Source organism: Lolium rigidum, chromosome 6 (assembly GCF_022539505.1).
Source record: "Lolium rigidum isolate FL_2022 chromosome 6, APGP_CSIRO_Lrig_0.1, whole genome shotgun sequence".
Lineage (NCBI taxonomy): Eukaryota > Viridiplantae > Streptophyta > Magnoliopsida > Poales > Poaceae > Lolium > Lolium rigidum.
This window is the reverse complement of record NC_061513.1, coordinates 237,218,426-237,230,834: the sequence shown is the minus strand read 5'-3', so window position 1 is coordinate 237,230,834 and position 12,409 is coordinate 237,218,426. Positions and strand designations below refer to the sequence as shown.

At 51.2% G+C, this 12,409-nt stretch overlaps 1 protein-coding gene across 3 annotated transcripts; it reads right to left on the bottom strand.

The window, feature by feature from the left end:
• Nucleotides 1-1,334: 1,334 nt before the first annotated feature.
• Nucleotides 1,335-9,978, bottom strand: LOC124667860 (beta-glucosidase 32-like). 3 transcript variants are annotated; one of them, XM_047205097.1, is made up of 12 exons: nucleotides 9,806-9,978; nucleotides 5,464-5,493; nucleotides 5,270-5,345; nucleotides 5,119-5,181; nucleotides 4,946-5,033; nucleotides 4,591-4,846; nucleotides 4,396-4,511; nucleotides 4,083-4,297; nucleotides 3,973-3,995; nucleotides 3,739-3,832; nucleotides 3,466-3,568; nucleotides 2,900-3,259 (listed from the first exon to the last, which is right to left on the bottom strand). In XM_047205097.1, the coding sequence occupies exons 1-12, from the start codon at nucleotides 9,842-9,844 to the stop codon at nucleotides 3,040-3,042; spliced, it is 1,323 nt and encodes a 440-aa protein (XP_047061053.1). In that variant the 5' UTR covers nucleotides 9,845-9,978; the 3' UTR covers nucleotides 2,900-3,039. The 3 variants fall into 3 exon arrangements, with proteins under 3 accessions (XP_047061054.1, XP_047061053.1, XP_047061051.1); XM_047205098.1 differs by lacking the exon at nucleotides 2,900-3,259 and adding an exon at nucleotides 1,335-1,513 and having other exon boundaries at nucleotides 3,514-3,568; nucleotides 3,973-4,297; XM_047205095.1 differs by having other exon boundaries at nucleotides 3,973-4,297.
• Between the last annotated feature and the right edge of the window lie 2,431 nt (nucleotides 9,979-12,409).

The window sequence follows — 12,409 nt, the reverse complement described above, 5'->3', positions numbered from 1 at the left end:
TCTTGTGCATCGAACTTGGTCTCACTTACGCCATCCCTGAATGTTAATATTTGTGTTGACCAACAATGTATGAGGCATTTATTCCATTTCTCTTGTGCATCGGACTTGTTGGTCTCACTTTCTTCCATTTTCATCATAGTAGAAACTGGATGAAGACCCCGATGTAAGCGAGCCTGGTGGGTAGAGATGAGGGAGCAAAGGAGGAACCAAATGAAGACTACTTTGTATCTCGAAATTGTGAATTTTGTATGAATTAAGAGTTGTATGAAAAACATTTGACACTTGCCACTATATATGTATCTCGATCGGGCTCTAAGTAATGTGATGATGATGTCTATGTTATATCTGTGCAATGTACATGATATTTATATTATATCTGAATGTTGCTGTATATAACCTGTATATTGCTGTCTATAAACTGCATGTGTATAGCAGGCAACACAAAATCGTGTATAATACAAGCAAATTCTGTGGCGCACTGAAAACCAATTCTGTGGCGCACCTAAGCACACGTGCGCCACAGAAACCTTAATTCTGTGGCGCCTGGGCCGGTGCGCCACAGAAACACACCTTCCATACGCCACAGAATCCATTTTTGGTGCGCCACTGATGAGGCTTTTCCTACTAGTGTTAGGGTGAAAACCTAAGATCTTTGATCGGGTGACGGCGGTGCTTGTGCACTGTTCCCTTTTTGAAGGCGTCGCTTTTGGAGAGCCTGAAGTTCAGGTGTTGTCTTGGTGGTGGATGTACTGTTCCTGCTAGGGCTGAAATACCGTAGCGGATCTTTATAGAGGCTGAGTGTAACTAATATCTCTCAATATTAATATATTCTCTCCATCCAAAAACATGTTACACACCAAAATACACTTTTATTTTTCTTTCCGAAGAGGAGGTCGCCCCTGGCCTATGCATGGAACATATGCATGCACCCAAATACACACAAAGATAACAGAATTGAAACTGCCCAGTCACCCCTCATAGATATCATAGAGTGAAATAAAGATGACTCTTCCTCTGGGAATATCAAAGAGGCCACGCAAGTCATGCGGCGCTGTAGGCTTTTCCTGACGGCGACATCAAACGCAGCTCACCGCCTTTTAGGAAGCTAGAGTACCAGCGGGCAGAGTTCCTCATACCTCGTCCTCCCCTTGCTGTTCATGTTGACGCCGCACAGGCCATAGCGCATTCAATTGCCGAAGAGGAACTCGAACACATCAACGAACGACCACACGAAGTAAACCTGCACGTCTGACCCGTTCCTACAAGCAGCACACAGCACTCAGAAGCTACTCCAGATCAAGAATCACTTGATCCCAGTTGAATTATTTCTCGATTCTTAGAACCCATGTGTTCGGGTTGGTTTCCTATGTTGTTCCTTCACTAGGCATGGCTTGGTTGGATCTTATGTGACATTTTGATCAGGATAAATAAAGATGGTATATGGTGTAAAGGAAGATGAACTCGCCGTATGGACAGTTGGAGAACTTCCAAGTAATTTTGCAGGGTCTTTGATCTGTAGTCTGTTAGATGTATATATCTGTATATTATAGTTTCTCCCTATGTTAGGGGGCTTTCTGCATATGTGCACCTGTACATGTACTATATATTGTGGCCTTTGGCCTCCTGGTAATACAACAAGCATATTGTCCTAACATGGTATCAGAGCAAAAATTGATCCTCCTCCTCCTCTAGTCCGTACGGCCGTCCTTGAAGCTTGTTCCGACCGTCTCGCCGCACCTCCGGCCGGCCGTCTCGCCGCACCTCCGGCCGCCTGGCCGGTCTTCTTCCCTAGCCGGCCTGCCTCTCCCCGGCCCCATCCCGCCCATCTCCCGCTGCCCCGTCCTCTTCCCTGGTTGCTGCGGCCTCCCCTGCTGCCGGCCGCCGCCACTCCGCCGCCGGTCCGCCGCCGGTCACCCTCCCGGCCGCCCCCCGGTCCTGCCCCCCGGCCTCTTCCCGCCGCCCTCGTCTTCCTGGTTCGTTTTTCTCGATCGAGAGAATCGATCTGATCTGATCGGTATCGTCCCGTCTCGTCTCAAAAAAAAAAATCAAAAAAAATAAAAAAAATTACTGTCGTCGGCTGTTGTTACCCGATGTCTTCTTCCGCTGATCCCACTTTATCTTTGGGCCTCCCTTAGGTCCTTGGTATTTGTCCGCTGCCTCCGTGTATGACGGCTAGCCATTCTTTGTCGCTGTTTGCGGCCTCTTCACGCGGCTCTGCCCGCGCTTCACCGACTCCGTCTACGTCAGCTCGCCGCTCTATACCGACTTTCGCGGCCTCTTCCCGCGGCTCTGGCCGCGCTTCGCCGATTTTGTCTCCCTCGGCCTGCCGCTCTACATCGACTTTTGCGGCCTCTTCATGCGGCTCTGCCCGCGCTTCGCCGACTTCGTCTACGTCGGCCCGCCGCTCTACATCGACTTTTGCGGCCTCTTCCCGCGGTTATGGCCGCGCTTCGTCGACTCCGTCTACGTCGGCCTGCCGCTCTACATCGACTTTCGTGGCCTCTTCACGTGGTTATGACCGCGCTTTGCCGACTCTATCTTCATCGGCGTATTGCTCTCCGTCGCCCCCTTTGGTGGCCTCTGTGCGTGTGGATGATAGCTCCTCGTCGGTACCTGATTGTACGTCGACCTCTCCAGTCGCGCCCCTCTCTGCGCATGAGATAGCGCAACTTCACTGCCTGCTTGATGTTTGGGATTCCAGTTTACCCTTTGGAGAGCCTGGTGTTGTCTTGGTGGTGGATGTACTGTTCCTGCTAGGGCTGAAATACCGTAGGGGAACTTTGTAGAGGCTGAGTGTAACTAATATCTCTCAATATTAATATATTCCCTTCATCCAAAAACATGTTACACACCAAAATACACTTTTATTTTTTCTTTCCGAAGAGGAGGTCGCCCCTAGCCTATGCATGGAACATATGCATGCACCCAAATACACACAAAGAGAACAGAATTGAAACTGCCCACAGTCACCCCTCATAGATATCATAGAGTGAAATAAAGTTGACTCTTCCTCTCGGAATATCACAGAGGCCACGCAAGTCATGCGGCGCTGTAGGCTTTTCCTGACGGCGACATCAAACGCAGCTCACCGCCTTTTAGGAAGCTAGAGTACCAGCGGGCAGAGTTCCTCATATACCTCGTCCTCCCCTTGCTGTTCATGTCGACGCCGCACAGGGCATAGCGCATTCGATTGCCGAAGAGGAACTCGAACACATCAACGAACGACCACACGAAGTAACCCTGCACGTCTGACCCGTTCCTACAAGCAGCACACAGCACTCAGAAGCTACTCCAGATCAAGAATCACTTGATCCCAGTTGAATTCTTTCTCGATTCTTAGAACCCATGTGTTCGGGTTGGTTTCCTATGTTGTTCCTTCACTAGGCATGGCTTGGTTGGATCTTATGTGACATTTTGATCAGGATAAATAAAGATGGTATATGGTGTAAAGGAAGATGAACTCGCCGTATGGACAGTTGGAGAACTTCCAAGTAATTTTGCAGGGTCTTTGATCTGTAGTCATCCTCGTATTCGATCTTGCTCAGGGTTTGGGGGGCGTTTGCATATCCTGAATCATCCAAAAAAAATAGATTCCATCATAACCACTCTATGATTTTGTTTTACACAGGTCAACATATTTTGTTTTTTCAGTTCACACTACGCTGATAAGTATTTACAGTTCCAGAAAACACTGAGAAGCAGCACTTGTCAGGTTTTTTCGTTGATATATCCGCCTACCGTTTTCATGGATCATGATTGGAGGATTTCCATACTTGAGTTTCAGGTGATCCAGTAGCTTCCCTAGAGCCCAAGGGGCATACTCATTCTGTCCCTGCGCATGTTACATTCATAAGATTTGCACACATTATGATCAGAAGAAAAAGGAAGGAAATTATCACCGTGCCACAGCCGATGTGTGCTGGGATTGCTGAAGAGTTTTTTTTTTGTTTTGTTTCGCTGATGTATACATACCTCTAGGATGTATTTTATTGGATCTGAATCCAGGCATTGCACAAGATAAGCAAGGGTGAATTGCTCTGTAGATACGATACGAGTACTAGTCTTAACTAACAGCTGCTTACCTGCGATTCCTCCGTCGGCAAAGTAGTCCCTCTGCTTCAGGTTGAAGGCGTTCTCATCGGCACGTGCACGGAAGACGGCGTAGTGGTTCAAGCCGATGAAGTCGAATGATCCGGACAGTTTCTTGGACTGCTCTGCGGTGATATCCGGCAACCGTGCGCCTACCCTGGTCCTCATTACCGGTGGGTAGTCCCCATACACCAAAGGATGCATGAACCTGTTGAGACAGATCGAGGGTATGAGCTCTTACGTTTTGTGTATACAAATTAGTTGTGCTTGGAAGACCATGTCGGTAAGAACTTGTAAAGTACTAACCATCCAATGTGGAAGTGATTCATCCTCGTTACAGCAACTGCATCCTGCGATTCATTGGTAGCAGGCGCATACCACCCGGTCAAGAGGGTACTTCCTACATATCCCCTTTGAGTTGCCTACACGGTCATCATAATCATTGGAATCAGCTACTGTCATTTATATGTGTTTGGTAGGGAAGATAGTTGTCTGACAGACCTGGTACTTGTGTCTATACAGGGACACCGCCGAGGCATGTGCAAGCAGGAGATGGTGAGCAGCTACATAGGGCTCCATCGTGGAGTCCCCTCTGGTGCACTTGGCGCCGAAGGGAACGGAGCAACGCCGTGGCGGCAGGGTGCCGCTGTCGAAGCCGCCTAGAGTCTCGATGTTGGGCTCGTTGACGGTGACCCAGTGCTTCACCCTGTCCCCAAAGTTCTCAAAGCAGACGTCCGCATACTTAGTGTAGTCGTCTCTGCATATACATACATACATGGTAACCACATTCATGTCAAGAACAAATAGCATCTAAAAATAGTTCCCAACCTTCATTTTATAGTTTGGAGTTACATACATGAATCTGGGGCTGAGCAGTCCGTTGTACTCGTCCTGAAGGGACTGTGGGAGATCGAAATGGTAGAGTGTGACATGAGGCTGAATGCCTGCAACGCATGTATGTCGGTCAGTCCTGGTTGATCAAGATCAGAGTGAAGGCTATGTTCATGTTGTACAGAGATTGATGTTTACCATGCAGTATGAGTTCATCTATCAAGTTGTCCAGGCCCTTGGGATTGATCGCTCCTCTTCCATCTACCCGGTGTTAATATGTGTGACATTCAGAGTATCATAATTTTTCAGAGATATACTGCTGCCCGACTAAAATTTGATGCTGCTGTACCTGGGATAAGCCGGGGCCATGCGATGGAGAACCTGTACGCGTCTAGACCCACCTGGTGCATAAGTTTTACGTCATCCTATACATTGTCAAAAAGGGAAATAAGGACTTCTCCAATCATGTGTCCTCGTCCCAGTGTGTTTTCCTTAAGTAGAATACTGATTGATTGGTACTAGATGTAGACACAATCGTCGTACCTTGTAGTGATGGTACTGATCAGCCGCAACATCCCCGGCTATTTACACAAAAATAACCCAAAAGTGGAAGAAAAGCACAGACTAACCCTCCGGCGAAACTATTTCACCAATCTAACCCTTTTGTGTGGCGCCCCTCCCAGGGGCGCCACACATGCCCATGTGGCTCCCCTCCTGCCGGCGCCACTGACCCAGCCGACGTGGCGCCATAGACGCTGAGCTGGTGCGCCCGTCCGACGTGGCAGCATGTGTGGCGCCCCTCCCAACGGCGCCACACATGCACTTGTAATCCCCCAAAACATACTGTAAGACAAATCCTCTGGGACTTAGCCGTTTTGCGAGGCTCGATGTGTGGCGCCGATGCCACGGGCGCCACACTAGCATGTGTGGCGCCGATGCCACGGGCGCCACACATAGAGGCTCGCGAAACGGCTAAGGACTTATCGTCCGAAGCCCCTGGATGTTTTCGACCCAATAGTTGATATAGGTTGGCATGTGTGGCGCCGATGCCGTGGGCGCCACACAGTGCAGTGTGGCGCCACTGTGAAGGGCGCCACACACTGACTTGTGTTAAAAACCTGAAAAATCCTACCAAACTCCAACAGTTACGAGTACAACATTGGACACAACAAGTAGCAATTTCATGACATACACATATAACACTTCATAGGTCACATTGTAGCACGTAGATTCAAACAAGTAGCATTACAGACCATGGTTCGAAATGACATAGGGTTCACAAATCGGTACTTATGAAGATATAGTTCACAACAACACGGAGCACATCCTAGTGTCGTCCTCGACGTGTCGTCCTCACGGGCTGCTTCCGGACGGCCATCCTCTTCGTCCGCTGCCTTGGCTGCTCCTGCTGCTGCTGCTGCTCCTGCTCCTCCTCCTCCTCCTCCTCCTCCTCCTCCTCTGAAGAGAACGGCTCGTCGTTCCTCATCCTCGACATAGCTGATCTCCGCGGCGGCCCGTCATCCTCCTCAGTGACAACCTTCTTTCCTCGGTTGACATAATCTTCCGGAGTGTACCGGTTTGGAGCCTTGCCCCTTGGCTTCAACCGGTAAGCTGACCGTTGCTTGGAGGTACGCTTCGGAAGTACGCCTTGACTCAGAATTAGGTCGTCCTCAGGAGGAATCTGCACAAACATGAACACATGAGATTACAAAAGTTGAAATTAGTAAGAACATGTTTCACAGCAACAAAATAGTCCGTACATGTTCTTCAGAAGAGGAGGATGTAGGGATTTCGCCTTCGCGGCAACCTAGCAAGTTCGCTAACCGCCGCATCTTTCGTGCAGTGTTCTGCGTCATGGAACTCACGGTTACGAAGCCACCAGAACATAATTGCGTACATTCAAAGTTGGTGATCATACCTTAACGAAATTCCGCAACGGTCCGACAGGCTTTTCATCTGTGTGGCTCTGCTCCCACACAACCTCGCACTCCTCAGCTGTTTTCTGGATCTCCTCCCGCTGTGACAAACATAGCATACACAATTTAAGCGAGCACATGGCAATCTAGATGATGTACTAGTTAGTGAGAGAATCCATTACCACGAAGTTCAGCTCGGAAGCAATAGAAGTCGATCTCCCTCTGCGAGCAAAAGTGTCGTGCTTGGCTTTGCCCAACCTCATCGAACTGGATGGGGTCGTCCAAGATCTCTTCACGATACGCGCGCTTCACTAACTCGATACGCGTGTTCCGATGGAACCACTCGAGGTAGTTGTTGAAAGCGGTGAAGTCGTGAGGCACAATCTGCTCGGGGCCAGCATTCCGTGCCGCTTCCAAGCAGTGTTGGAACGCCGTGATGTGGCCGCTATGATGGACTGGCCAATTTGTGATCTTCCTCTGCCGCTGCCTATCAAGCCTGCAAGAATCAACAAGTTAGTTTGTACCTCTTCTATCAAGAATCTTCCATCGCATGATTCCAGAAGTTTACCTGTGAAGCGCCTTGTCCGTGTCTTGCCACATTGGTGGGCACTCCGATACAGCCCAAACCTGTCTCATCACTCTTTGCGGCTGGTGGTGTTCAACAAGCCACATGCATATGAGTGGGCAGCGCATACGCCAGAACCGCGCCTCCTCCGTGCACTTGGGGTTTAGGTCAGTCATCGCCGCGCCAATACGGTAGTAGCTACCATATGGCTCCCATTCCACCTGCAGCATACAATTATTTAGTAGATGCCAGTAGAATCAATCAAAACTAGGATTGCAACTCCGCAGTGATCGGTTACCTGCTCAGCGGTAAGAGTGTCCAACTCCGCAGTGTACTGCCTGTACATGATCATTGGATCGCTCGTCATCTCCGAGACATTGTCCCAAAGGTATGCCCAAGTGGGCTCCCGATCAGGAAAGTGAGGGAAATGAGGCCATGGCGTCTCGTTGAGTACCCTGGGACGCCCAACTGATAGGCGGTCCCAGCTCCATACGGAAAGTAGGAGCATGCATCCACCAATACCGCCGCTACCCGTCTTGCTCCCAGTCCTGCGACAAGCTTCGTCCAACTGCGTACATAAGATATTTGGTTACTACTTTGTGTAGCGCACTACTATAGGAAAATAGTACATAGAACAAATCATCACCTGCCGGTAGAGGTAGGCAAGTGCCGCTGTTCCCCAACTCCACCGGTCGTCCAACACCGTAAGCGCCTTCAGCCAACACCAATGGGCCAGCTTACCCCCACCGTCGGGAAAGAGAGTCCTGGAAATCATGTACCATAAGTACACGCGGGCGTACGTCCTCCGAGTGTCCTCGTCGGCCTCTATGGGGCATTCCGCAAAGTTAGTTCTGATCCAAGTGAAAGACGCGCCGGCGGGAACTCTCTCCTTTGGATTTTCTCGGCGGCGGAGGAGCCCTGCCAATAAGCCCCACCATCTCGCTGGCGCCACCCATCGAAGCTGTGTTCATACACGGTGGCTCGCCCTGAATAGGTAGTGCAAGGATCATGGAAACATCCTGCGAGTAGGGGCCATCTCGCCGGCCCTCAAGTGGAAGGTGTGAGTCTCCGGCCTCCACCGGTCGACAAGGGCGGTGAGTGCCGAGGGGTTCATGTGTGGCCCCCACGGCTTACAAGGGATATGAACGGCATAAGACCGGTAGGCCGGATGAACTCCGTGTACCTCTCGTCATAAGGTATATCCGGTGTGCCATGGTAACGAATCTTCAAAGGGTGAAGATCCGTTCCCCTCTCCGTCATATGAACAGCCCGGTGCTCCCTGTCGTACTCTTCATCCAGAAGCCACACCATCCTACATGTATGAGCAACACATACAACATATTATGAGCCATTCATACCAAATATGAGCAACACATACATGAGAATATATCCAAATAAGCCATCACACATACATTCCTAACAAATATGAGTTATTCCATCAAGAATACATGAGAATATATCTAACTTTCGAATCACATATACATCACACATACATGAGAGTTCATATCCAAATACATCACACATATGAATTTCGTAAGACATACCATTCCTAGGCACATAATAGACATATGTAAGACAATAGAATGCATTTGCTAAGTTCCAATTTTGCCTTTCACCACATACATACATAAGGATTTCAACACATACATGTAAAATTTCATTCAACACATCTAGGGTTCCTACATATCTAGGGTTCCTACATATCTAGGGTTCCTACACATACACATTCAACACATACATAGCCATTTCAAATCTAGTTTCCATGTCTAGGGTTCATGTGCAAATCTAGCAAGATCTATGAAATTAGTGGATGAATGTGAGGGATTCGAAGGGGATTACCTTGAGGAATGGATGGGGAAGAGATTGGCCGGTCAGATCTGATGAATTTGTGGCCGATTTGTTGGGGGAGAGAGAGAGGAGGAGGAGGAACCGCCGGCCGCCTTGGGGGAGAGAGGGAGAGAGGAGAAGAAACGAGAGAAGAAGATGGTCGGGCTGGGGGCGGGCGCGGGCGCCACACTTAAGTGGATGTGTGGCGCCCGTGGCATCGGCGCCACACATGCTAGTGTGGCGCCCGTGGCATCGGCGCCACACATCGAGCCTCGCAAAACGGCTAAGTCCCAGAGGATTTGTCTTACAGTATGTTTTGGGGGATTACAAGTGCATGTGTGGCGCCGTTGGGAGGGGCGCCACACATGCTGCCACGTCGGACGGGCGCACCAGCTCAGCGTCGATGGCGCCACGTCGGCTGGGTCAGTGGCGCCGGCAGGAGGGGAGCCACATGGGCATGTGTGGCGCCCCTGGGAGGGGCGCCACACAAAAGGGTTAGATTGGTGAAATAGTTTCGCCGGAGGGTCAGTCTGTGCTTTTCTTCCACTTTTGGGTTATTTTTGTGTAAATCGCCAACATCCCCGGTAGATTTGTCAGTAGAATGACCTGTCAGCATCGATACATTCCAGCCAGAAATTTAGATCGATCCTAGAAGTAGTATGTCTTGAAAGGTGTCGAATTGTCAATGAATGGATTGCCTGAATTGACCACCTTGATGAGTGAAGGTGTCCCAGATGCTGGGCTTTCTTTCCACCTACGGTCTCAAGCGATTAATTCTTTGACAGAGATCGAATTACTAATCATGATAGATGATACGTACTTCGCTTGCTCCGTTTGCAACATAGAGGAGGGAGGTACCTGGTAGGCCGAGGTGCCTGCTCCGAAGATAAACCCGTCGGGGAAGTCACCGCGGGTGAGCGCGGCGGCGTCTCTCGGCAAGGCAGCGAGCCCGGCCAGGAGGAAGAAGAGCAGCGGCGCCATAATCACTGCTACTCCCAAAAGCTTCACAGAACCACCGTTTAATTATAACCTGTTGTGGTGGGTGAGCTATGTGACCCCCATCGATCCACGTACGGGTGCAGTTTTTTGGTCATCGGCGGCAGTGTCCGTTTCTTTCAGGCAGTAAAAAGTTCATGTCGTGATGTGGGAAACTACGGATGTTCAGACTAACACCCAAGTTCAGTAGTTCAGCATACTACACTACTACATACAGACAGACATAGTAGTATAGAACATAAATATCGTGCTCCCCTCCCTGCGCCTTCTCGACGCTTCCAAGACATCGGCTGTTGCTGGCGGCACCCTTGGCGCTATCGAGGAGTCGCTTGAGTCCGGAGAGTTGGACTCTCACCTCACGGACCCCCTGGCCTCTTGGGTCGACGACAGCCAGCAGGCTGAGGGGCCTCCGGCCAAGGTGGCGAGACACTCGGCTGGCGAGTCGGAGGTGGAGATGGTGGAGGAGTCCGACGGGGAGGAGCTGGAGGTGCAGGGGACGGTGGTGGTCGGGGACCTGAGGTCGGAGGTGGCGGTGGCGACGCCACTCGCCCAAGGTCTACGCTCGAAGGCCATCTACTACAAGCGCGCTCAGACGACCCCTGCCACGGCCGTGCGGAAGAGCGCCAGGAACGCTTCAGTGGCGCCGGGGACCTCTGCTCTGGCACAGGCGCAACAGCTGACCGCTGAGAAGAACCTGGAGGGGAAGGCGACGACCACCACGACGACGATCGGCAAGGAGAAAGGTAATGATTTCGCTGTTCTTGACATCTTTCCCGACTCGCACCTTTCTTCTGTTGTCACGGATAGTTGTATGCTGTTCATTCCCTCGGCGGGGGAGCCTGGGGAGGCGCTTTCCATCATTCGGGCCAAAGAGAAGGTTCAGGCTGCTTTAGCAGAAACTGCCCGCCGCTTAGCTAGGGAAGCTGAGGCGGCGGCCGTGTCTGAGGCCCAGGGGGTGGCCTCGGAGGAGGACTCGGCGCTGCCGCAGTCCGTCCAGGATCCGGCGCCACTTGAGGCAGGGGCCTCCGCGTCGGTCGAGCCGGCCACGCGGGCCAAAGCTCGGCACGCTACGGCCAAGGTCAAGTCGGGTGAGACGCGGTCTCGCCCTTTGAGGAAGTGTGTCAAGGCCTCCGTGCGCCCTGTCTCTACGAGACAGTACAAGAGACGCTCGTCATCATGAGAGCCCTCTTCTACAATTTGCGCGGGTTTGGGGTACGAGGGCGTCGCACCCAACTTCGCGACTATATGCAACAGGAAAGAATCGACATCCTTGGTCTTCAAGAGATGGTTAGACAGGACTTCTCAGCCGTCGAGCTTCGGAGTCTTGATCAGGGCGGTCAGTTCAATTGGAACTGGGTGCCGGCCAACGGCCAATCTGGGGGATGCTGCTTGGATTCCGGGACGAGTGCTTCGAGGTAGGGACCTGTAGGAAAGGGAGCTTCTTCATAAGCGCTGACATTTACCATCGCTGCAAGAGGCTCATCTGGACTTGTATTCTTGTCTACGGCCCAGCGGACCACTCCAGGACTAGGGAGTTCCTGGATGAGCTGGTGTCAGAGGTTGAAGCCTGCCAGCACCCTCTTATCATGGGAGGCGACTTCAACCTCATCAGGGGAGCGCAGGACAAGAACAATGACAACATTAATTGGCCTACGGTGCGCCAGTTTAATGACATGATCGCTGGCCTTGCCCTGAGGGAGCTTAATCGGACTGGTGCAAGGTTTACCTGGACCAACAAGCAGCTCTCTCCGGTTCGCTATGTTCTAGACAGGGTGTTCGTCTCCCCGTCGTGGGAGCAGGTCTTCCCGCTCTGCTCGCTCTTGGCCTTCACGAGGGTCGGCTCTGACCACAACCCCCTCCCCCTTGACGATGGGGAGAATGGGGTCAGAAGGCCTTCTAGATTCACTTTCCAATCGTGGTGGCTTAGGGTGGCTGGGTTTGACCACATGGTCAAAGGGAAGATTGAGCAATGCATTGCCAGATGCCTTAGACAGCATCTCCGCGGGTGGGGTGCGAATCTTGGCAAATTGCGATGTCAGGCAAGGGATGACCTCATTTACCAGATACAGGAGCTGGATAGGACAGCGGACTCGATGGGGCTTGACGACGATGGCTGGGCCCTTCGATATTTTCTCGAGGACCAAGTTGTCAACCTAGATGGGATGGAAGAGGAGTACTGGCGTCA